Source organism: Pseudophryne corroboree, chromosome 2 (assembly GCF_028390025.1).
Source record: "Pseudophryne corroboree isolate aPseCor3 chromosome 2, aPseCor3.hap2, whole genome shotgun sequence".
Lineage (NCBI taxonomy): Eukaryota > Metazoa > Chordata > Amphibia > Anura > Myobatrachidae > Pseudophryne > Pseudophryne corroboree.
Window position 1 is genome coordinate 559,014,335 of NC_086445.1, and position 26,849 is coordinate 559,041,183.

The following is a 26,849-nucleotide window of genomic DNA, read 5'->3' on the forward strand; positions in this document are numbered from 1 at the left end:
CGTAGCAGCAAATTTGTTCTCTAATGGGAAACACCATGTGCACTGCAGGGGGAGGGAGGGGGGGAGATCTAACATGTGCAGAGAGAGTTAGATTTGGGTGGATTATAATGTTTCTGTGCAGGGTAAATAAATACTGTCTGCTTTGTTTTCACACTGCAATTTAGATTTCAGTTTGAAAACAACCCCACCCAAATGTAACTCTCTGCACATGTTATATCTGCCCCACCTGCAGTGGACATGGTTTTGCCCATTAGAGAACAAATGTGCTGCTGCGATCAGGACAGAATTAGGCCCACAGGCCCAAATTACATGAATTTACCATTCCCCCCAGATTTTTATTGATTTTTAAAGAAACACAGATCCAAAACCAAACCCAAAACTGAACCCAAAACACTTTAAGATTTTTACAAAACCAAAACACAACATTGATTTAAAACCAGACCAAACCAAAACATGGGGTCTGCACACATCTCTAATTAAAAGGCCGTAATCAGAGATTTTGCCAGTGGTGCCTTTGTTTTCTCCTAATAAACACTTGATACAGCCAGCTATGGTGGTGAAGCGTGCAGGAAACTCATCAAGCAATGACAATCATAACGGCATGTGATAGTGAATGCTACCTTAGCACATTCTTTATGGTATGTTCACGCATGTGCAGTTTGTTAAGGGTGCATGTTGCATATTTTTTGTGTATATATAATGGAAAATTATACAGCACTTTACTGATTAGTTAAACATTTAAGTTTTGCCACATAGTGCTGGCTTGAATTTCCCAATTAGCGATGGTCCAAGAATGCAGCAATGGAGTCCAACGCAAAGAATATGGAGTCCTTTTGTCCACAGATGTTTTGCTAGAGCTCCCAGACAGCAAAGCCTGACTGTGTGAACTCCCAGGACATGGATCACAAGGCACACTGACCAGAGGAGGGTCATCTGATGCGTTTCGCTGTCTTATGGCAGCCTTGATAAAGCTATATAATGCAGGGGATCTGTGCTGCAACCAGTAATTGAATCAAGTCACATTACATGCCCATACACACACCCATAGGCGTTTCTATCACACGTGCCCCTGGGTCCAAGGGGGGCCCACATTGCACACATTGCACCCATATTTTAGTACTCACCTCTCCAGAGTCCAGCGCCGGGCACTGCAGCCACAGCTGTAGCACAAAAAATCCCTTCCAAAATGGCCACTGTGCATGTGCACTTTGAATTTTGTCTCCGGAACATGGCGAGCGCCATGTTTCCGGAGACCTGTGCATGCGCAATAGGCTCTGATACAATGTTGGAGCCTACGGCATTGTGGAGAGGAGGGGGCCCACCCAGAGTCTGCACACGGGCCTCCTCCTTGCTTAAGACGCCCCTGCAGAATCCAGAATCCATCCGATTGGCAGAGATGGCTTCACATGGCCAGCCACAACACATGCTCACTCATGAGGTGCTGCAGTTGGCCATGGCAGCATCACATGGGTAATCCCCACCAGATAGACTAGTCACATGGCAGCATTCTGATTGGCTGCAGAGTCTTCACATGACACAGCCACATACCAAGAAGCCGTACAATACACGGCTGCGGGAGAAATCAGTAGCTCCTTAAAGAAGGCTTGCAAAGCTGAAATGTATCAGAGACACTACCCACCTGACACACCACCGCAGACAGTGCCGTTTCTTGCGGCGGGCGAGCCGTGCAACCGCACGGGGCGCCTGCCGCGGCACTTTGCGGATCCCTGATTCCCCCCTCCTCCCTCTTCCCGAGTACTCCTGCTCGGGAGGCGGAGTTTCGTGGAATGACGCGGTTGCGTCGTGACATCACGATGCAACCGCGTCATTCCGCGAAACTCCACCCCCTGAGCAGGAGTACCCGGGAAGAGGAGGGGGAGCCAAGCTGGAAAGAGGAGGTGTCGGCGCGAGGAAGGAGAGGTGGCCCGCCCAGAGGAGCGGGAAGAGCCTCTTGATATGTAAGTTTTATATCTCTCTCCCTCCGCCCCTCCCTTCCTCTCCCCCCCCCCCACTTGACACTTGCCTGCGGTACTGTATAGAATGGGGACACTTGCCTGCCGTAATGTGTAAAATGGGGACACTTGCCTGCCATAATATGTAAAATGGGGACACTTGCCTGCCGTAATATGTAAAATGGGGACACTTGCCTGCCGTAATGTGTAAAATGGGGACACCTGCCTGCTGTACTGTGTAAAATGGGGACACTTGCCTGCCGTAATGTGTAAAATGGGGACACTTGCCTGCCTAATGTGTAAAATGGGGACACTTGCCTGCCGTAATGTGTAAAATGGGGACACTTGCCTGCCGTAATGTGTAAAATGGGGACACTTGCCTGCTGTAATGTGTAAAATGGGGACACTTTCCTGCCGTAATGTGTAAAATGGGGACACCCTTGGGGTCACCTCTTCAAAAAAAAACATCTCTCTGTCCACAAGTGGCAGTGAGGCTACCCCCAGTTGAAAGACAACACTTCTGACAGATGAGAAGTGGGAGTACTTACTGTAAGGGATGGAACAGAAGGCACAGCATACCAACTGTCCATCTACCAGTAGGGCTATTTCCAGTTTCCCTACAGTGCAGAGCACTACTACTGTTCTTGAACTGTATTGCATCCAGTACATACTCCCTTAAGCACTGGTCCAGAACTGCATTAATCCCCTTTTCCCCCACCCCATAGCCCATATACCTACACACACAGCCTTTTCAACAAAAATACAACATCCCCTCTCATTTGCACCCACACTAAAGAGTTAGCGCTCATACCATTCTCTTTATATGCTTATGTTGCCAGTAGGCACAGGTACTCCTACAGTACTGAGCCAGCCAGCCCCCACCTGAGTGGATGATACTTCACTCCACCAAACCCAAGAAGTGCAGTTTATCACCCCCTCTAATGACTAGACAGTCCTATATGGCCCCTAAAAATAAATGTGCCATTATATAAAATATGTGGAAATTAATGTTTATGCATGTGTAATGAGCCCATTATTAAAAATGAATAGACCTACTTGTTATTAATGATTCATGGCTAATAATTTTATAGTGATAAGATAAGGTGCCACTATCACATTACTTTCAGGCTTAGAACCTGGTTTACTTAATGCACATGTATTAATGTAGCCTCTAGGCTACAACGGCTATAGGGCCTAAGTCAGCATGAGTTGTAGTTGTGCAACTGTTCGCACAGCTACAACTAATTACACTAACATGTAGGGGTTCACCCAGCACAGGGCAGGGCCACCCCGCATGTCGGATTCTCCCTCCCCACTAACATGTGAAGCATCGAAGCGCTCACATGATGAGGGTAGACCCCGGCCTACGCAGCCCAACTGCGTAGGCAGACGCCCATGCCCACCCCACAAACTGCTCCCCCCAAACGGTGCATTGACGCCCAACCACTGCCCTCCGCCAGGACTTAGGGCCTAATTCAGACCTGATCGTAGCCATGCAAAATTTTGCACGGCTGCGATCAGTTACTCAGACATGCGGGGGGACGCCTTATCCCCCCTCCCACAAGTACAAAAGCATCACACAGCGGCGATGCTTTTGTACTTGACGAGTAGCTCCCTACCTGCACAGCTCCTGTGCACTAGCATCGAGCTACCCATCGCTGCCTGGGTTGCAGCGGCTGCGTGTAACGTCACGAAGCCACCGCGGCCCGCTTCCTGCGCGATCCGGGAATGCCTGCATTGCTCGGACTGCACCCCCAAAACGGAGGCCAAACGCAGCTGGCCCGCCCCTTCCCGCCAAGCGACCACCTCTTTCTGTCAATCAGGCAGACGCGATCGCTGGGTTGAGATGGCCTTCGGCTGTCTGGCATGCTGCGCTGGCGCATGTGCAGTTCAGACCTGATTGGCAGCTGTGAGAGAATGCACAGCAGCGATCAGGTCTGAGTTAGGCCCTTAGACTGCGTTCTTAAGAAATCGTCAAATATTGATTTCTGCACAAAAGCGATCTATGCTGAATTAGGCCCATAGTCTTATAAAGATGGTGTTAGCTAATCAGGCAAATAGGATTTTATGACAGTCTATCGCAGCAGTGGTGTAAGTTTATACTAGGAGATCAGAGGTGAGATAGTTGTTGGTGGCCCCACTCCGCCTCTACACACATTCACTACCAACACCCCATCCCAGCAGCACCCAGAAACTCACTCTCTCCAGGGGTTCTGAGATGGTGGTGGTGGTTGTGGGGGTACTAATCACCTGGGATCGGGCTTGTTAGATGGGTCCAGTCCTGGTCATCTGCTATGGAGGTTATGGTCTCCCTGTGCGGGTACCTGTGCCCCCTGAACAGCTGCTGGTGTGAGGGGACTTTAGGATGGGGGTGGGAGTGTGCACTAAAAAGGAAGTCTCTCCGCATAGGTACCAGCTGCTGTGGATGGGGCCCTGCTTCCTGTAGATCATCACATTCACCCTCCCATCTCCAGATTCATTTTCACCACCCAGAATCACCCTAACAGGGAGAGGGAGTACTGCGGCACATTCTCCCTGGACTCCCTGCTTATTCCTGCTCTTGGCGCATAAAACAGACCCTGGAGCAATGGAGAAGATCATGGTGCCCTCTTCAGGGCAGGAGCTTGGAAGCGACTGCCTTCCATTGTCTCCTGTATTTACACCCATGTATTGCAGTCCCCACAGCATTTGGCAGCAATTGTTAAGAGACTGTCATCTGCAGATATCTCCAGAAAATATTTTCAGAGATTTGAATGCAATTTCTAGGTTTATAAATAGGCACCTAAGTTTGCAGAGAGCAAGGCAACAGTATAAAGGAATGTCTAACATAGGTTTTCCTCTTTACCAGACACAATAAAGCAAATTAAATGGTTGACGCTAAAGCGATATTCATTGATATGTTTGGTATAAGTACTGTTTGCAGAACATGGAAAAGTCATAAACAATCCAGACTGATTATTATGCCACTGTAAAGGGAAAGATATGCAATAAAAATCTGGAAACTTATTCAAAATTGTATGAAACATTTTAAAGACTTTTTAAATTATTTACTATCTCATGTGATGTTTACATTTTAGAATACAGTAAATTATAGTTGATTTTGATGACAATAAACATAACTCACAAAAGTGATATTATCTACTGTATGTATTATTTTCTAAGTACAGTATGTGTAATTAATGGACTTGCAATTAATACAGTAAAAGGCTAAATCAACATTAAACAAAGTTCATTCAATAATGTTTTTAAATGTTAGAACTCTTGATAACTTTTATTATTTATACCAACGTGCTAAATTACCATTACATTAAACTATACCATACTATACTATACTATAATATACTAAGCATCAGTTATGTAAGCACTCGCATATTTAATTTCATTGACAATTATGAGTATGTAGTTAAAGTGACCTGTTGCCTAGACACCAACATGGTAATTTTCTGGGCAGACTAAACTAGTGCCATCAGTGATGACAATAGCACTTAGTGGTTTTTTATCAAAGGGGCAAAAACTGGCATTTCCACTGGATTAAGAACTCTCCATATTTAACATTACCAACAGGATGTGGGGGCCATCTCTTTATGTATTGCCAGCAGTACCCATCGCAAGGGGTCTCATGTTATAGCATCCCCATGCAAAGTTCATTAATTCAAGCTGAATCATGAGCACAAAGTACATTTCCAAGCTTTATTTAAGACCTAGAGAAAAAAAAGATGAAAGATATCTCTTTTTTAAAGCATTTGTCATCTACTAACTATGAAACTGCATGTTTCCTTGACCGTGAGTTAATCATTGATTAATTATACAAACTGGAGATCCCCACAATGACATCACAGACATAAATAGAACAAGGCATATAACTGTTTCATTAAATACCGGTTTCAATGACATATCTATAATGGGTGCACTGTGTGCAGTGCACACGGGCCCCCAGGGGCCACATGGGGACCACGCCGTACATGCTATACCAATTTCTTCTATACTTCCCTCTCCAGAGTCCCGTGACGGCAGCATCAATGCTGCAAAATCACAGGGAAAATGGCATGGTCTTTTTTCCCCTGCATTTTGCATATATGTAGTAGGGAAATCACCAGGAAAATGGTCACCACACCATTTTCCCAGCGACCTGTGCTTCTTCTAGTAGATTCTAGCACAGCACTAGAATCTACTACGCACACCGCTGCCGACTAAAGAGGATGGGGCCCTGACAGACACTGCACACGGGGCAATAAAATATATTGCTTAAATTAAACTTCTGCACATCATAAGGCAACCTTAACTACAGGCCAGAATAACAATGGGGTGGATGGAGCTACAGCACCAAGCTGCCACATAAAAATAGACCCATCATAATGACAGCACAGTCGACTATAAATATTAATTGTTACATTTCTAAATTTTTCACAAAATGATGCAATTTATTGTTTATGTATTTATGGAGACATTGGGGCTGATGGTGTAGATGGTGTAGACACCCATGTGGCACTGACCACACCCACACTGCAGTGGTCACACTTCCAACCCTTCTCAGTATAGGCCCTTGAACATTTTCAGCCCCAGGCCCATGTAGCCCTTACTCTGTCCCTGCTTAACTAGTACTGTCCCATAATCTAAGTTAAGATGTAATTAAGTTTTACGTATCACACTGGAGGTAATGACACCCGAGTTTGGCAGCAGCACGGGATGCCGGTCGAGCTCTGAGCTTTTTTTTTTAAGTGGCAATCATGTACAAGGCATGGTTTTGGCCGCTGAACTTGGGCGTCATTACATCTGGCTATGAATCTTTTAATATGGATCTGTTTCCAAGGAGTACTGTTTGTTATAATATACACCATACACTGCCGTAATAGGGCTTTTCTGCTCCCTATGTTGACCACTCCCCACAAGCCCATGAATGTCATGACATCATGTGGAGGGGGTGCAACCAGCAGCACCGTTAATTACAGCACTGACCGGAGCATCCGCGGGATGCTCTGTGGGTGCTGTAAGAGTTGTGGTGCTGTAACAGTGGGACTGTTGCAGCAAATCTGGATGTAGGGTGCTGTTCCAGGAACACTGCTGGGCAGATACAGGGGGGGTGAGGAGCATGATAAGTGGCATAAGGCTCTACGCATTGTGCCCCCTAGTTACGGCACTGACACCACCTAATTTTTGGGAGTCAGGTTCAAATGATACATACAGTACTGTACTGTACTGATTTGTCCACACAATTTACTAACGTTTGAATTTGGGCATTCCAGGGATTTGGCATTCTGTTTCCATTCGATTTCCATTTGATTTGGGTTGAATAAATTTACTAAAGACCAAATTGAATGTCAAATCATTTATTTTGCCAAGTTCAACTCACATCCCAATAGAAATCAAATTTCTGAAAAACACTGTTTTCCCAAAGCCCAACATAAAATCCCCTAATTTCTAAATTTCGATTTGAAATCAAGCCCTAAATCGAACTCCAAATCGAACCTTAAATCCCCAAAATGTTTAGAATGATGTTAGACATTTTGGCTTCTAAACCCATTCTAATGTTAGGAAATTGATAGTGATGACTTTTTAAGTAGCCAAAAGCATGTAGGGCAGTGAGGAAGTCATAATAATGGATGTCCAAGGTTATGGTATGTTGTGCACCTACCTGCACAATGCAAATCACCACCTGACTGCGATAACCCTGGAGGATCAATCAGAGCACCATCAGCAGCTTAATGAGTTGAATAGTGCACATATTTATACTTATAGTCATTATACTTATTCCATTAATGTGCAATAGATAGCGCCAGAGCACAATATTGGGCAATTTGGCTGGAAAATATATCGAAATGTAAAATCATAACTGTTGTAACTGGCTATCCTGATTCAACCCATAATGCCTACATCCTCAGCAATTCATCCCTTTATTGTTGTGTAAGATACCAGTATGTGCTTATAAAGCAGCTAATAGTAATTGATACTATATTGTTGTAATTTGTTCCCCTACCACCAAAAAAAGTCATTTAGGCTATGGCTGTTACTCTTGGCTTCTGACTCCATTGTGAAATCCACATACTCCTGCTGAGCATAAGTATAAAGAGGCACATATAGCCACTTTGTGTTTTTTTTAAATAAAGTAAAATTCGGAAGGCATATTATTATATGATTTGGCAAAAATATGCGATATTGTGATCTGCTTGCGCACTAAATAAACCATTCCCCCAAGATTATGCAATAAACAAGGAGAAACTGACTATGGACTTCCTTCAATAAGGATTGCAAATTCTGCTTATTAGCAGGATTTGCAATCCTTTTAAACGCATGCTGGGGGCCGCCCATCGCAGGGCAAGGTGGCCCAACATGCTACCTGCCGCCTCCCCCCTAGGACCACACTTAAATTGCGGTCGCACCGCAAATTCAGTGTGATCGCAGAAAGTAGGGAAGCCTGCTGCCGGCGACGTCTGGCTGCGACAGCAGGTGGCACGCCACCATGTTTGTGATTGCAGCGGCTGCATGTGACCTCACGCATCCGCTCCAATAATGCCCATGCTACACCCCTCGTTCACACCGCCATGCCTCCATTTCCCCATTGCCGCCCTCGCAACGCTCTATCTCCGCCTTGGAAACGGAGCATTGTCGTTCCCTTCCCGCCCCGCAAATGCCTCAGCCTCATTGACAGACAGAGGCGTTCACATTTACTGCGGTGCCCTGCTCATGCGCCTGCACTGCCTTTGTCATTTTTGCGGTTGGATAGCGTTTTGCGATCCAACCTGAATAGGACCCAATGTGTGCACAGAAAGTGGAAAGCAGGCAGGAAGGCAGATTAGGGCTAAGATTATTGTCAACTATTTCAGCTGTAAGTATTCAAAAAAAAATATATCACTTAGGTTTTCATGCATAAAGCAGTGTAAAGAGAGAGCTTCCCCTTTAATTAGTGTGCATGTGATACATTTGGACCAATAGGAAGCAATGAAGAAGTTCTGTTCAATTTTGCATTAAATTTTGCTGGCTTTGAGGTTCAATTTGGTAAGGGATTTCATAAATTCAACTCTAAATCCCTTCCCAAAATCGATCAACATCAAATTCGATTTGATTATCGAATGCAAAATCGTTTTTTAGTAAATAAAGAGCATTTTAAAAAATTTAGAAACTCAAAAGGAATTGGTTTTGCAGCTTTATAAAGTGCTTTTCAAAATCAAATTTTAGTAAATATACCCCATGGTATGACTTAGATGTCCTGCCAATAGTAGAAGTTCACTTTCGTACCTCTTTCTTAATTTAGCATCTGTGTTAAATCATAGCTGCATCCAAAGTTGCTTTTAGTGTATTGGGTACCTAGGATTAGTATTTTTTATGCCGTTGGAATAAATTTGTATATTATTAGGGAAAACACTGTGTGTGTGGTTGGATGCATGGTGCAGCTATCCATATCATTCCTAGGTGTTTTGTCTTTTTCCCTAGGTCTGCATCCAAGTTGCACACTGCTGCCACATGCTATGCAAATGCAATGTTCAGAGTTCTCATGTCTTGTACTTTTGTCATATTAGAGATGCCGACAAGATGCAAATTTGGTACAGATCTATGTGGCAGGACGCATCGCATGGCAGTTTAGTCACATTATCTCTGGTGCGATTTGCTGATATGTCTATGTGGACACATCTGTAGTATTACAAGTGGGATTATTACCTGTACATGCAATAGACTTTGTATACACAACTATGAGCAAAGTGTGGGTGATTCAGAAATGGTGCACACACAGAGAGCTTCTGATCTCAGACGGCTCTCTGTCACCGAGTATAGGCCTGGTGTAATGCAAACTGATAATGGGGATGGCTACTTTCACAAGCATATGTAAGGAGGTGGTTTTAATGCGTGCAACTCTTAATTAGCTACAGTATAATATCTTTTCTCCGATATTTAATGTTCCCCTCAAGCATTATTTGAGGCGAAATGAAAGAGAGGTACAAGGGACATTCTTGTACCAAGATAGATAGACTCTTCCACGGTAGACATGCCCACATCAAAAGCAAATCTTGGCTAAAATGATGGTTGGAACCTCCAAATGTAGTTTTATGTTGGGAAAGCTGTAATCATTCATGTGAAGACATCAATACTATTTCCTATTGTTAACATCAGGAAACAAATACAGAATACAGTAGCTAAAATGTTGTGTTTGATGGTTGTGTACTTTTTCAATCCCTGAAACATTACTGCAGATGGAACAGACTTAATTGCACACCCTGTACAATGACCTCACACGTATCAAAATAATAGATGGTCTGGGTATTTATTTAAATGGCACACTGCAGAACACATATGCTTTTTAAACTTGAGTAATGTTGCATAAAATCTTGACAAAGCACAGCTTTTCCATGCTTTAGTTAATACACAATGTAATACAATACGCAACAAAAGAGACATCTTACCAAAAAGTCATAATAATATAATAAAAATAATAATAATAATAATTCAGAGAGCTTAGTCAGTCTGTTTGTGTTTCCTTTTCTGATCTGATGATTATCCAAACAAATAGCTGGATAATTCCAGGGTAATGCTCACTTCATTGCATCCCTTAGACAAGCACTTCCTGCAGATTACACAGCATCATGCACATGCCAGCATCCAGGGTTTGCAAAATATACAAGCAATGGGCCAAGTGGGCAGCAATCCCAGCAATATTATCACAGGGCAATGAGCAGGGCAGCCATTTACTGTTTTTGTTAGTATATACTGTCATTGTCAACTTATTATCACTATTATTATTATTACTATTACTACCAATTACTTATATAGTGCCAGCATATTACACTGCACTTTATAACTGGGAACACAACTGTAATAGAACAGTAATAAAATAAGACTGTGTAATAACAGAGAGACAAAGAGGCAATAAGGCCTTGCTCGCAAGTGTACAATCTATTGGAATAACTACAAATTAAACTTTATATACCATGGCTTGCAAAAGGTTTCAACCCTCTAAACCAGGCCTTACCAACCTCAGTTCTTAATGCACACTAAAAGAGCAGGTTTTAGTGATAGCCAGGCTTCAGCACAGATGGTTAATGCACACTAAAAGAGCAGGTTTTAGTGATAGCCAGGCTTCAGCACAGATGGTTAAATTAAAATACCTGAGGTACTAATTAAGTCAACTGTCGTCATGAATGGATATCACTAAAACCTGGACTGTTAACATGCCTTTAGGACCATGGTTGGAAATGCCTGCTCTTACAAGTCAGCAGTTGACTTCTTTCTTAGACAAGGCCGTCCCTCAACTTCATTGTCAGGTCAAGAAGGAAACTTGTGAGGAAAGCCACAGAGAGTCAACTTATCACTTTGAAATGAGCTACAGAGTTCAGTGGCTGAGACTGAAGTAAAGGTGCACATTTCAACCATAAGAGGTCTGCATACAACAAAGCACAGTAGTCTGCCTAAAAACATTAGAACAACCCTACTAAAATGAGGGATAATGTTTTGTAATTTTACAAGGTAAAAATTATACTACTTCTACAATGGTCAAATCCAGGCCAATCTCAAGATAATTGATAATCTGTCACACTATTTGAAAATTACAGTACACAAGCATCATCCAACCAGGATGTAGTTGGCATCCTGATAGACAGCATGCTGCCAGACAGAAGCCAGGTGCTGGTATCCCGACACCTGTCAGAATGCTAACTCTGGAATACGAGCAGCCAGAATCCCGAACTTCAATATTCTGGGGAGGGTTAGGGTTAGGCTGTGGAGGGAGGGTTAGAGTTAGGCACTAGGGGGAGGGTTAGGGTTAGGCTGGAGGGAGGGGGGGCATGGTTATGCTGCGGGAAGGGAGGATTGGGTTCAGGCTGTGGGAAGAGAGGGTTAGAAGTAGGGTAAGGGTTAGGGTTAGTTTGGCACCTATTAGAGGCAGTTGGGTTGCCTGTGTCGGTATTCTGATCACTGGCCTCCTGACTGCCGGTATCCCATACATAACCCATCCAAACCAACTTGAAATACCTGGAGCAAATCTACAAGGAAGAATGGGCAAACAGATTTAAAGCTGTTACTAATGCAAAAGGTGGTTCTACCAAGTACTAGTCTACAGTGGTTGAATATTTGTGCAAGTATCATTTTTCAGTTCTTTATCAGTTCCTTCTTTCTATATTTTACATTAGCCGACATATTATGAGTTTGACAATGTACTTTAAGAGCCAAGTGGTTTGCAATAAAAAATGGTCTGATATATTCTCTGTCATTTCAGCAGTTTTCTGCTGCTAGGTTTGTTCAGTTGCTTCTAAAACTGAAAACCATGTAAATATCTCTCTTGTAACATTTCAACATTTATTTTACCACAAATAAGTATTTTTCAGTTCAGCAGTGCCTTTTGTTTATATATAAAGCATGATCTGTACATACAGTGCATTGCTGGATGGCTTTTCCAATACTCTTACAGTGTGTTTTCCCCGGTTATTGGACTCAGGGTCAACAGTGTCTAGGAGTACACACATTAGGTTGACACCTATTGGCCGACAGTGACTAGGTCGACATGGAAAAGGTCGACATACGTTTAAAAAAAATGTTGGTGTCGTTTTCTTCGTGAAGTGATGGGGAACCCCAATTACTGCACCGTGTCCCCTCGCCATGCTTTGGGCAAGGTGCCTCACTCTGCTACCGCTGCGCTCGGCACAGGGTACCGTTCCCAATTGTAGTCCACGTGGATCGTAAAGTATGAAAAAGTTAAAAAAATGAAAAAACAAATGTGAAAAACTCATGTTGACATTTTTCCACGTCGACCTAATGGCCGTGTCGACCTATTTCACATGTCGACCTAATGTGTGTCGACCAATAGGTGTCAACCGAATGTGTGTCGACCTAGACAGTGTCGACCTAGAGTCCGGATACCATTTTCCCCACACCAGACACAAATAATATGTTGAGATTTTTTTATCAGACACCTATTGCTTTTTAGTGATCCTATCTGTCCACAGGAAATCAATAAACAGAATTAGCCATCAGCAATACAACATCACACAGTTATTTGGAATAAATAGTTCATGAACAATACACAACAAAATAACATGTATTCTTTACACTGGAAATGGATGAAGTGCAGATTATAAGTAAGAGGTAGACATATATGTTAATTGAATTAGAAATATACCCTCAGTTCCACCACAAATGATGTGCACATTAATAAATGCTAATATAATTGTGTATAAACATAATCAGATGGTGTTCTGAATGCTTATTACATGCTCAGAGCCTCATTGGAAAGTGTATGACTGTACTGCTTTATATATAGACCTGCCTGTGTAGTGTTGATGGTTTAGGGCAGACATCTGTCAGTGACGTATGGGTGTTGTACTTACTTCTCTTGTGTCTCCTCCCCTTCACAACCTTGCTGCTGTCTGCAATATCCATCAAGATCAAGACAAGCACAGTGAACAGTCCAAACTGCATAGTAACTCTCCAGCACTGAGTGCATGCAAAGCCAGCTGATTGGAGGGAGTCTCTGCCACCCTTGTGGTTGTTTCAGTATATGCTGGGTCTGATCACAAATACAAGTCTGTACATGCCTGGTACAGGACCATCTCTGTAAACCATATCATCAGCTGTATAAAATTCAGGTGGCTGGTGACATGATTCTTCTGACATCCTGAGCTTGGACAGAGTCCCACTGGGGTTGGTGCTGAATGTGCTACATGGATTAAAGTCTACAGAGAGTCTTCTAGGGCTACCTGAATAGGAGAAAACATAGACACATTGTTACAGTACTAAAGTGCTATTCTTTTGAACAGAGGCTAAACTTCTATTAAAATCAATATTTACAAAAACTTTTGTGTTGGCATAAAAAGTTTCATGTCATTAGACTTTAGCATCCTTGAATGCCATTTAAGAACATGGATAAGTTGCACACTCTGATTCATCCTAAACAGAACTTTTTGCTTAGGTTGGGGCTTTACTCACATATTGTACCACAGAGTAATGGATGGTGCTACTATAATAAGACACTGTGGAATACATAGGCAAACGCAGGGGGGGGGGGGGGGGGGTTACTGGTTGCCCGGAAACCCCCCTCCTTTTCGCAAGCAGATCAAATTATGAGCACAATAGCAATAGTATGTAATATGATTATTAGAGCTGCCACCACAACATACCCATTGGCAGCAGTTTCTTCTACCAAGTTTGCTGTGTGTCTGGCTCTGAGCCATCAATCAGTGCACTGGACCAGAGAGTAGCTCCCAGCAAGAAGAGACAGGAGTCTTACCATGAGGTGGAAGAATGTGTGATTACAAAGTGCATTTCTGTCTCCTACTGGTTCTATAGTTTCTATATTTATTTAATTGTTTATCTTGGTGTTTAACCTTTTACTGACCACTTATTGCATTTATATTAGTTAAATATGTTTAATACAGCCTAAACTATAGACCATCTATAGTGTTAAATATTAATACTGTATTCCATACAGTATTCAGTGTACATTAATGTCTGGGGTCGGAACTAGGATCTTCTACCGCTCCCCCAGACTCCCATGCTTGCTCCAATTTTCCACAGGGATATTGTGGATTGCATTTTGAAACCCCCCTCTGAAAATCCTGCGTTTGCTCCTGGAATAAGTAACAGTATTAATAAAAAAGGCATAACAGACGGGATGTATCTATAATGAGGACATGTAGCAGGTGTTAAGGGGGTAGCTATGTTTTAAAAATGATCATTTGTCTCTGGCAATAGACCCCTTTTGGTGGTATGTAATGCTGACTAATCTCGCAATGTTTGTTCTTTACACAAATACACATGTTTATGATAGTTTGTGTAAGGGAGTTATCATTTTGGCAGCCATCCAGGTCAGAGCCAAGCTAGATAAAAGAGCCATGCAATGTTGATCCTTGTACCACAGCACACAATTAGTATATACAATAGTCTAAGAACTAAAGGAAGACAAGCTCATTATAACCGCTGTACTCAATTAAATGGTTTTTACTTTAAAATCACACTGCCAAAACTAGAGATGTGTGTCAGAACATTTTTGCTGGATTTGGCCCTGACTTGTCATCCAGTTTTGGATTTGGATTTGCCAAACCGCAGTGACTGCTTTTGGATTTGGATTTGGTTTGCAATTGGATTTTTTTTCAAACATTGACAAAAAACCCAAAAACTAAAATCACATAATTTGGCCCTTTTTGGTTCCTAGTGTATTATTAACCTCAATAACATTCATTTCCAGACATGTCCATGTCCAGTCAATTTTGACCACCTCACAGCACACAATATTGTTTTCACCGGTTCCGGTATGAATGGTCGACCATGTTATGGTCGACAGTCATTAGGTCGACCACTATTGGTCGACATTGACATGGTCGACATGGACACATGGTCGACACATGAAAATTGACGACACATAAAAGGTCGACATGAAAAGGTCGACATGAGTTTTTTTTACTTTTTTTGGTGTCGTTTTTTGTGTAAAGTGACTGGGAACCCCAATTAGTGCACCGCATCCCCTCGCATGGCTCGCTTCGCTCGCCATGCTTCGGGCATGGTGCCTTCGCTCCGCTACCGCTTCGCTCGGCACACTTTACCGTTCCAATCGTAGTCCATGTAGATCGTAAAGTATGGAAAAGTTCCCCAAAAGAAAAAAAGTAAAAAAACTCATGTCGACCTTTTCATGTGTCGACCTTTCACGTGTCGACTATTTTCACGTGTCGACCATGTGTCGATGTCGACCATGTCAATGTCGACCAATAGTGGTCGACCTAATGACTGTCGACCATAACATGGTCGACCATGTAAACGGATACCGTTTTCACCATATTGGCCAAAGGCTGCAGTGAGCTGGTTGGTTACTAGGGGGTAAATTTACTAAGATGGGACTTCTATTTAAGATGGGATGTTGCCCATAGCAACCAATCTGATTCTACTTCTCATTTATCTAGCACCTTCTAGAAGATAATACCTGGAATTTGACGGGTTGCTATGGGTAACATCCCATCTTAAATAGAACTCCCATCTTAGTAAATTTACCCCTAAACGACAGAGCAGCGGCACAAACACACGGCAGTTTTTAGCACATCTAAGAAACATTGCCACACAGCAGTGGCAGTAATGAAAAGTGGAACATGACTGGTGGCAGCAGCTGCAGTGCTAGTGTTTAGTTCCTCTTCTCTAAACTGATCGTTATCCATTTTTCAGTTTGCAGATCACTGCGTGGAGTCACTGGGATTATAGTTGCATGTGAACAAAGCGCACAGTCACTTAAACAGCACAGCCAGTACAGCAGAGTATAGCACAGCATACAGCAGTGTGCCACCTGTACACAGTCACTTATACAGTACAGCCAGTACAGCAGAGTGCAGCGTGCCCCCTATACACAGTCACTTATACAGCACAGCCAGTACAGCAGAGTATAGCACAGCATACAACAGCGTGCCCCTATATACAGGCACTTATACAGTACAGCCAGTCCCACAGGAATCCGACGCCAGGAGAATGATGTGCGGCTTTGACGTGGGATCCGAGTCTGGCGGGAACACCCAAGCCGCGTCTCAGGAGGACTCAGATCCCCAGTTTTAGGAGCAGTCCGGATTACTTAGAATCAGGACAGCCCATCTCTAGTTAAACCCGTCCTTTCCCAATAATAGTACTTTGGTAGGACACCCACTGTGAGTGTTCTGGGACCCTGCATCATACAATGAATGGTGAGCATCCCTGTCTTGGAATGGAGGGTATTTAGTTTACAGTACAGCTTTAAGGATGTCCATACTTGAGCACAAGTGATTTAATAGGAACCTCAGTTAATTTGATTTAACCATCTGGACTCAAGCATGGATATCCTTATAACCTTTATTGTAATAGCCGAGATTGGGAAACTGTGAGCGAATGCATTATTTGTGTCTTACTTGCCTACTTCCTGTAATATAAGAGAGACTCAAAAACTTCAGGGTCCACTCCTGGCCTCCAGTGAGTATACTAGCCTCTCATACAGTATCTGCTCATTTCCCCAGTGGATTTGGTGCTATGGGGGCTTTGATTGGTCAGTGGTATATGTGCCTGTGGGGAAGAGGTTAGGTCCATGATGACACAATGGCGATTCACTGCATCATGTACCCAATACCCATACATATTTCTGTTAATTAAATACATTTTAATAATTGTCATGGATTTAACCCTGACTTTAGACATATTTCAGACTATTGATATATGTTACCCATTTTTTTCACGCTGCACCATAGAATAAAAAAAGACAGGAAGAATATTTTTAAGATCACATGCAAACCCAGTTCCCACTGTATAAATATGCACTGGCTTTACTAGGTTTCTAGATATCCAGAATTCAGTACAACAACCACAATCTTAACACTGGGGGTCATTCCGAGTTGAACGCTAGCTGCTGTTGTTCGCAGCACAGCGATCAGTGAAAAAACGGCTAATCTGTGCATGCGTATGCACCGCAATGCACACGCGCAACGTACGGGTACAAAGTCCTTTGTGGTTTTGCACAGGTTCTAGCGAAGCTTTCAGTTGCACGGCACAACGCAAGAAGATTGACATGAAGTGAGCATTTCTGGGTGTCAACTGACCGTTCTTAGGGAGGGCTTAGAAAAACACAGGCGTGTCGGGGAAAACGCAGGCGTGGCTGGGCGGGTGTGTGACGTCAAAAGCCGTCCTTCTGTCGTTAGAATCAACGCACACGAAGAGTAACTACAGGGCTGGTCTTGTTTTGCACAAAAAGATTTTGCAGGCGCTCTGCTGCACAAGCGTTCGCACTTCTGCAAAGCAAAAATACACTCCCCAGTGGGCGGCGGCAATGCGTTTGCACGGCTGTTAAAAACTGCTAGCGAGCAAACAACTCGGAAAGACCCCCTTTATGTAGATTCTATATGGAACAGTTTAAGTATAACAAGTAAATTGTGAGAAATCAGTTAATATTCTAATTAATAACAAAGCAAAAAATGGCACTTTGCAGGGCCTAGTAATGTATGATTAGACAGCATTTAATCACTTTGGTTTGCTGCAGGCAGCGCAAGAGACACATGTTGACACATTGATAACAAGGTATATATAGGGGGATTGAACTGTGGGAAAAGGGGGCAAATTGCTGTTGCCGCAGCGTTTAGAAGCCGCCAGCGGCAGCCTTATTCGCACCCTTTGCCCAGCCGATTCACACCCCTTTCTAACAAAAGTGCTCACCACCCTACTGGGTAGCGAACACTTTCGAGTGAGATTCCGCCACCGTAAAGTGTGACGGGTATCGAAGGAATTCGGCCGGGTGAACAAGTTGCTGGCAATTGATTCCCCCCCATAATGTTCTGCAAAATATAGGCCCTCATTCCGAGTTGATCGGTCGCAAGGCGATTTTAGCAGAGTTACACACGCTAAGCCGCCGCCTACTGGGAGTGAATCTTAGCTTCATAAAATTGCGACCGATGTATTCGCAATAATGCGATTACTAACTACTTAGCAGTTTCAGAGTAGCTCCAGACTTACTCTGCCTGTGCGATCATTTCAGTGCTTGTCGTTCCTGGTTGACGTCACAAACACACCCAGCGTTCGCCCAGGCACTCCCACCGTTTCCCCGGCCACTCCTGCGTTTTTTCCGGAAACGGTAGCGTTTTCAGCCACACGCCCCTGAAACGCCGTGTTTCCGCCCAGTAACACCCATTTCCTGTCAATCACATTACGTTCGCCGGAGCGAAGAAAAAGCCGTGAGTAAAAATACTTTCTTCATAGTAAAGTTACTTGGCGCAGTCGCAGTGCGAACATTGCGCATGCGTACTAAGCGGATTTTCACTGCGATGCGATGAAAAATACCGAGCGAACAACTCGGAATGAGGGCCATAGTTACAAATATTAACGAATGCAACATACTGTATGAAAAATGGAAAAATTTGTGAAAAGGTAAATAAAAATTGTAAAACATAAATTGTAAAACACATAAATAAATATTAATGTGGTTAGCCTATGATATATAACAAATGTAACATATTGTCATCTGCACATTTTTTTATTTAACCAGTAGATGTCACTTTAGGCCTGGCAATAATACAAGTTCTCTGTCATGGATTGCAGAGGAGTTTCAATGCCAACGGTGACTAGGTACAATCCAATATAAAGAGGTTTATCTGACAACTTGCTGATGAGATACATACTAGCGGGCGAGCCCATTAATAATAATAATAATAATAATAATAATAATAATAATAATAATAATCTGTTCACCAGGGCCCACAGTAAACTGAAAAAATGATATGTATATTATATAGCATCTTTTATACCATAAATACACAACACTATGTAACATGAATTTATAAGGCAAATGGTTTTCCCCATGTCTCCACTGTATCAAGTGTGTTTTAATAACCAACTTATATTTTGAGCCCACTGGTCGATGCTATAATAATGTGAAAGGCCTGACCCAGTTTGGGTGTGCTAATGAAATTAACAACACACTTTACTAAACCGAGTTGGGGAATTAGTTAGTTCAGACAGTCAAAGAAACTGATATCCAGGGAGAGTGGTATTGAACATTGGAGAGAGAGATAAAGTGGAAAGAGATAAAACACAGCCTGTAAAATGTTTTCAAACACAGCCTGTAAAATGAATGTTGGACGCTGATTGGTTATTAGTAGTACTTTATCTCTCTCCAAGGTTTGGAGAGTGTACTGTTGTGAAACTGTGCAGCTGTGCTGGGCAGGGGGCAGGGAGGGGAGGCACTCAGACAAGTGGATGCTGGCTGCCCTCTTTCCCGGGAAGCCGAGAGTGCCACATGATTTCCGGGAGCCTCCATAACTCAGTGTTAACACAAATCTCCAATGGTCTGCAATCTGCGCATGCAAAGATTCTGCTCTGTGCATGTGCTGATCTCGTTTTGTGATCTTGCTCATGGTGCCCTGGATACTACAGCCTGTCAGGGGCTGGGGGTGGGGTTTGGGGGGTGGGCGACGGAGGCATGTCAACCTGTTTTGTAGGCATTGTAAGGCCAGAGTCTTCATCTTCCAAAGCAGATTTACGGGCAGCAGTGGGATTTCATCGGAAATCCTGAGTAACCTGAGGGTTACTCAGATGTCCAATGGTTACACCCTGTGGCGGCTCCAGAGGTGAGGCTGCAGCGCAGTCTAAAACTAAAATAGGGGAGTCACACAAACTGTCACTCTAAACGCTGCCAAACAATCACCAGTCGGGACTCACTGGTAGTTGGTGTGGCTCCCCTATTTGAAATTTGGACTGCTGCCTCACCTTTAGAGCCACCACTGGTCATGCTGATGATCCAATGCCTCCTGTGGCTTTTGCATGTTTTAGCAGAGCTGCTGCGTGCTAACTGTGACCTGTGACTCTGAATCAGGCCTGTAGTTACCTGAAGTGTAAACCTTACTAGGTTTCTAAAGCATCCCTTATTCAGAAGTTCAAGTTATTTAAAACCTCATATGATTTATACATCACACACTGGTGCCCAGAGACGGATTGGCCATAGGGCTCACTAGGAAGATTCCTGGTGGGCTGACGAGTCTGTACGGCCTGATTTGTGTGTTGTCATGTGGCTCCACCCCCCACATGACAGGCAGCCCACCGCACTTAGGTGGTCATTCCGAGTTGTTCGCTCTCTGCCGTTTTTAGCAGAATTGCGATCAGGCTAAAAACCAGCAGTTCTGCGCAAGCGTATGGGCCGCAGGGCGCACGCGCTAAGTACTTTCACACAAAACTATGCAAGTTTACACAGGGCAGAGCGACGCTAATTCTGCTAAGCTAAGATACACTCCCAGAGGGAGGCGGCCTAGCTTTTGCACTGCTGCTAAAAGCAGCTAGCGAGCGAACAACTCGGAATGAGGGCCTCAGAACACTGCATTGCCCCCATTCATTCTGTTATTCCATCTCTGCAGTACATCTGCCATCCAGTGATGCTGCCATGGCAACACAGTATGTTATACCTCTTGTGCTGCCCATGTCAGGCCACTCCTACAAAGTTTTACAGGACCGCTTTTAGTTCCCAATCCACGATCTGGTCTCAGAAACAAGTGCAGCAAAAGATGCAAGGAAAGCTGCAATTGGGTACAATCAGGCCCTATGAGGAGTGATCCCGCCCCCATCAACCACCCCCTCATCAGACTGTGCCCCCATTGCGGCTGCTTCCAGAGTTTTCCCGGGCTGGTTTTCAATCGCAATCCGCCCCTACCGGTGCGCCTTTACCAGCACTATGTATTTTGGAAGATCATGATGGCAGCCCCAAACGCCAACAGTAGAGTTTTTATAGACAATACAAGAAATTTTGAAAAATTAGCGCTTCAAACAAAGGTGCAGCTAAAAAACACTAGGGTGGTTACCCTCACCCAAAAAGGATAGTTCACAAAATCTGGTATTAGTGATTTTGCGCACCACTGGGGAATATCAAACCAATAAACGTCTTTTAACAGGCAATGTCTTATCCAATCTCCAGAGAATTTTCACTACTGGATCAAGAAATGTCTCTATATTCCAAAAGACGTTTTTAATCCTCCTTCCTGGCGGTGTGTCTCAATTTGCACATACGTAGTCCACACTCATCCAAAAAATGAAAGAAAGGGTAATATAGTGAAGTTCATTTTAATCCATACACAGTGATTTTAAAAATGGTCAAAACACTTGACAATATAAATATCCACCACTAATAATACAGCATTCGTACCAGATAGTGTGGGGTGTCAATCGTGCCCACCCTAAAACAGCATAAGATATTCCACTACCCTCCCGGGTTAAATTGGGGTACCGGATCAGATGCTGGGCTGGATACTCCTGAGTCCCCTACACGAATACTGGCAGGCAGTCTGGTCACCAACGCGTTTCTGCTCCCCTTGGAGCCTTTTTCAAGGTGTGTGGTGCTATACGAATTAATGGGTTTATATACCCTAAAATCTCTCCTAATTGGTGTACTTTAGACTCCGCCTTTTTAGATTGCTGTTGGTGCTAAAAATTAAAGTGTCTTAAGTTCATAAATGTTTAAATATATTTTCTTCTTCATATTTAATTTCAAAATACAAATAAAATAAAGAACACACTATTTAATTCTCATAAAAGCCATTACTTCCGGGTATATAACCGGAAGTGACGTGGTTTATGTCTCATTTATTAGCATATCTATCCCTGTTTACACATCTCATCTTGTGGAACAATGCCCACATACTCCCTTTATCCAGGAGTATGCTAAAATTCTTAATAGTGCGTCCGCAACGTCCTAACAAAAGTCCATCCTGCCACTTCCGGCCCGTGGAACGCATAGATCGCTCTGCGCTCCACGGTTTCCGGAAGTGACGCAGCTACGCGCTCTACTCGTCATTTCCGTGGGTTGAAATTTGCTTGTTTACAATCCATGGAACGCATTGCGTTCCACGGTCTCTTCCTGTACATTTTATCTTTTCTGGTCCGTGGAGCGCATTTTTATCCACTGCGTTCCAGAGTACCAAAACAAGTTCTTATTAACTGGTGGTGTTTTATCCCATATATTCTTACACAAAATTTTTCATTGCAAACAAGGGACCGGCAGCACTATTTCATAATAACAACCTTTTAGGAAATGTTTTTTGTTTGAAAAACAATCCACATAATGACCCTAATTAAAATGTGAACAATTAAAATATCAATGTTACACAATAAATACTCTTAAAATACCTGAGCTTGTATTCCTAAAAAAACATTTTCTAAAAATCTTAATATCATACAATTTAAACATAGGAGGCAAAAGAGGAAAACATATATATATATATATATATATATATATAAAAGAGTGGGAGGTGACGGGATCCAAATGTGACATCATATGCCCCCAAGATCACAGAGAATTCCCCTTTCAAATACCATACAATAGAAAAGAGTGACAACTTCTAAAGATTAATAGGGAAGAAAAACAAAATACATGAGCTGAAACCAACCATATCTAAAAATAATTCTAAAAGGGCTATAAAAACCATTTTAATTCAAAGTCCAGGTTAAGAACTTTAGGCGCCAGACTGCCCATCTCGTATATCCATTTCATTTCAATCTGAGCTAGTCTTTCTTCCTGATTTTCCTTACGCCAATGACTTTGCACAGTATTAATACCTATTGCATATTTAATACCTGTGCATTTTTTGTTGTGAGTGTCTTTGAAATGATTTGATACCGAGTGTTTTTCAAAACCCTTTTCAATATTTCTTACGTGCTCTGCCCATCTATCCTTTAATGCCCTTGATGTGCGCCCAATGTACTGTAAACCACACCTACACTCGAACATCGCTATCCATAATAACGATACCCCCTCCCTTATCAGCAGGTTTTATGATAATATTGGTATTTTCTCCTAGGCTCTTTAATGCTTCTCTTTCTTTTTTGCTGATATTTTGAAATTTTTTATCCTTATATGTCATGTTTTCTAAATCTGCCGTCTTTGTTAAAGCTCTCAATGAAGCAACCTCTATTAAAAACTGGATTAAAAGTTGACTTTTGTTTAAACGGATCTCTAGCATTTGTAGTTTCACCTTTCTGTGTTAAGAAGTACTTTTTTAACGATATCTTACAAACAAATTTTTGAATATCCAAATAAGTCTCGAATTTATTCAACTTATTATCTGGAGCAAATTTAAGCCCCTTTTCCAGAACTCCTTGCTCTTCTTTTGTTAGAGGATGTTTACTCAGGTTGAAAATTTAAATTTTATCTATTTCCTGGTCTTCTTGTTCTTCCATCCCCGACGTCTTTTTAGAGATCCCTTTTCCCCGTTTTCCTCTTTTCTTAATATTTCTTCTGAAAAGTTAAACTAGAATCTTCTGGGATGCCTCCTGTTCCATCCTAAAAAATCCTGGTTGTTAAAAGCATTGTATCTGTTCTCCACTCTCACTGGATATTTTCCTCTTTCCTGTTCAAATGCCACTCATCTTTTACATAAAAAGTGTTCCTCGGTCTTGTTCTGTATCTATTTGGTCTCTCACTTCTATATGGTCCACGGATATCACTCCTATCTTGTCTAATTTGTGTTCCTCTAAACCTCTCTCTTTGAGGTGAATCGTATCTCTTTATTCCTTGTGATCTCCTTTGGTGATACCGAGGTTTCTTTGATTTTTTCCATGGAGATACTATATTACAATCACAAGGTGTGTCTTCCCTATATTTCCCATCTAAATTTTCCGTACTTTCTATAATATTCTCAATTACTTGGGATGCTTCTTCTTTCTCATTTTTATCTCTAATATATTTCCTTTTTTTCTTAAGATTACTTCTTTCTCTTTTCTTATAATCCGTCTTTCCATTTCATTCTCTATTCTTTCATACTCTTCTGATTTCCAATAAGGTGAGAGAATCTTAGTAAGATTCTCCACCTGATTTTCTATATCACTTAGATTGTTTTTTCTTTCCTGTATAATTAAATTCATAAGGGACAAAGAACATTCTTCCAAGATTTTATCCCATTTGAGGTAGAAGTCTTCGCTTTCATTATCAGAGGAGGGTTTTTTTTTTCTATTTTTAAACCTCTAGGGATTAATTTCTCAGATATGTATTTTTCTAGTGTGGTTGTCTCCCACCACACCCTACTTTCTTTAAGGAGAATGTACTCTAGTTTTTTCATTGTTATTTCTACTTCATCCCTGTTAATTTCATTTGTTTCCTCGTTAGTCTTACTATTAGTACCATTAATCTCAAAAACTAAATTTACAGTAGAGTTTTTACATTTACTGTACATTTGATTTAAATGAAATGTTTTACATTATACCACACACAATTAAAATGGCAGTTTGGTAAGGCAAAACTAACCTAACTAGACATTGTCACTTTAAATCTGACTGGTAAGTTGACCTTTTCATGTGTCAACCTGTCCTGTGTCAACCATTTTCATGTGTCAACTATTTGTCCATGTCAACCATGTCAATGTCGACCAATAGTGGTTGACCTAGAGACTGTCGACCTAAGTAGTGTCGACCTGCCAAATGGATACCCTTCACAAGGTATGGCTGGTTTTGGGTGGTATGTTGTGTTTGGTTTTTGCCAAACATAGCACTTGGAATTCAGCCCCAAAAGTGTTATCTTGGTCTCATCTTACATGACAACATTTTGCCACAAGGTATCAGAATCTTCCAAGTTTTTTTTTTGCAAAAGCATAATGAGATTGCTTTTGAGCATAATGAGATTGAGTGTTTAAAAAAAGGCTTCTTAGTTGTAACCCTATCATTCAGGAGAGCTTTGTGTAAGGTTTTGAGATACAATAGTTGTCACATGCGCAGACTGGTGATTTTTAGCTGTAAAGACTTATAAGTCCTTCAGAGTTGCCTTTGGCCGCTTGGTAGCTTCACCGCTCAATATCATTCTCTGTCATCTAGTTTGGAGGGACAGCAAGGTGTTAGTGGTGCCGTAGTGGTGACATACTGTACACTTTGTTCTTCTTAAGAATGCTTTCAATGGTACTCAGAGGATAGTAAAAGTCTTGAAAACCTTTTTTTTTTTTATCCTTCTTTTAACTTGTACCTTTCCACAACTTGGAGCATTTTGAAAGTACCTTTCCAACCATGATGTATTCTTTGCATTGCCATGACTACTACAGTAGTAGTGGAATGCTCATGGAACAGTCGGTTTTATTCTGAAATAATCAAACTACTACAATTGATGCCAGGTGGTGGCAAATTAGCCTGTTGTGTGATCTGGAAGACAATTGGTTGCACCTATGCAAGTTTAAGGGCATGATCGCTTATGCAAACCAGCTATTTTAGTAATTAAATTATAATAATTATTTAGATTTTGTGTATATGTTATTTTAACTTTCATGTTGAGGGTTATAATGTATAAATAAAGATAAAAATATTTGATTTATTTTATTTTTCATTGTATTGTAACAAAACTTAAGGATTTTGAGAGGGTATGAGGATTTTCTACAGGAACTGTATTATAAGTTAAAACTTGTGTCGATGCATGATCTGTTGACTATAGATCCTACTTTCATAGATAAGTAGATACTATCAAATCGTCATCGTTTTTGCCAGTTATCAACTAACAGCACTTATTTTTCTATTCCTTGATGTCCCTTGATTCCTATCCAACACAATCAGAAGGAAACCATTCTCAGCAGGAGAGCACAGCCTCTGGAACAACCGCCCAATCAATTCCAGGAAACATCTTAACATGCAGCACTCCAAGAAATGACTTAACAACAGACTCTTTTATGCTAACATTTGGACACCTGACTGTGGATCTAGACACTGGGTCTTTTCTGTAAATCTATTGGAAAATCATTCACACAATTAACTGTGACAGCTTCAGAGCTACCGCAACATGTATTACAGGGAAACATTTGTAGCTTTCACTGAATTTTATTTGGTATCAATTCCACATCATGTTTTCTGATACATTTAAATTATATTAAGGAGACAGTTTCAATGGCCAGCTGTGATGTCTTATAGTTTTGGGATCACGGATTAGATTGAGACCAGTACCCTATTTGAGTGGAGTTTGCATGTCCTTTTTGTGTTTGCGCAAGTTTCCTTCAAGTGCTCTAGGTCATGGACTGATATAAATGACTATATACTGTACTTATGTTTGGGTGTATATGATGGTATCTAGCTAGCCAGCAATATTAATGACAACTGGGCACCAAGACACAGAAATATTTACTACTTTTTTTAATATCATTTTAAAATATAAATCTATATTTATACCAATACTGTTCCTATTTGAAAAAAAAAATAAAACATGTTTTCACCCCTTCCATTGAAACATGATTTATCCCAAAGCATATTTTCTTCTTTTAGGCCTTGCTCCCACTCTTAAGTCTAAATAAAGTCTTCTGTCTTTGGGATCCCAAATAATTAGATAATAATCAAATGCTATAGGTCAAAGCAATAGCGAAAATGCATCCTGTGCTAACCTTTCACCCAAACATGTGATGTCTTGATATCATAACAAGGACAAAAGAGAAGCTGAGCACCGGGAGTGGTGGCATTTGAGGTTGCAAGGTGTTGTTCCAGGCCCCT

General features: G+C 41.9%; 1 protein-coding gene across 1 annotated transcript in view; it reads right to left on the bottom strand.

Moving 5' to 3' along the window:
• The window catches only part of RSPO1 (R-spondin 1), a 174,763-nt gene that overhangs the window by 47,917 nt on the left and 99,997 nt on the right, over positions 1-26,849 (bottom strand). The window contains exon 2 of the mRNA XM_063954347.1: positions 13,262-13,630. Coding sequence (XP_063810417.1) covers positions 13,262-13,352 — 91 coding nt within the window. The 5' untranslated portion in view covers positions 13,353-13,630. The remainder of the gene's footprint in view (positions 1-13,261; positions 13,631-26,849) is intronic.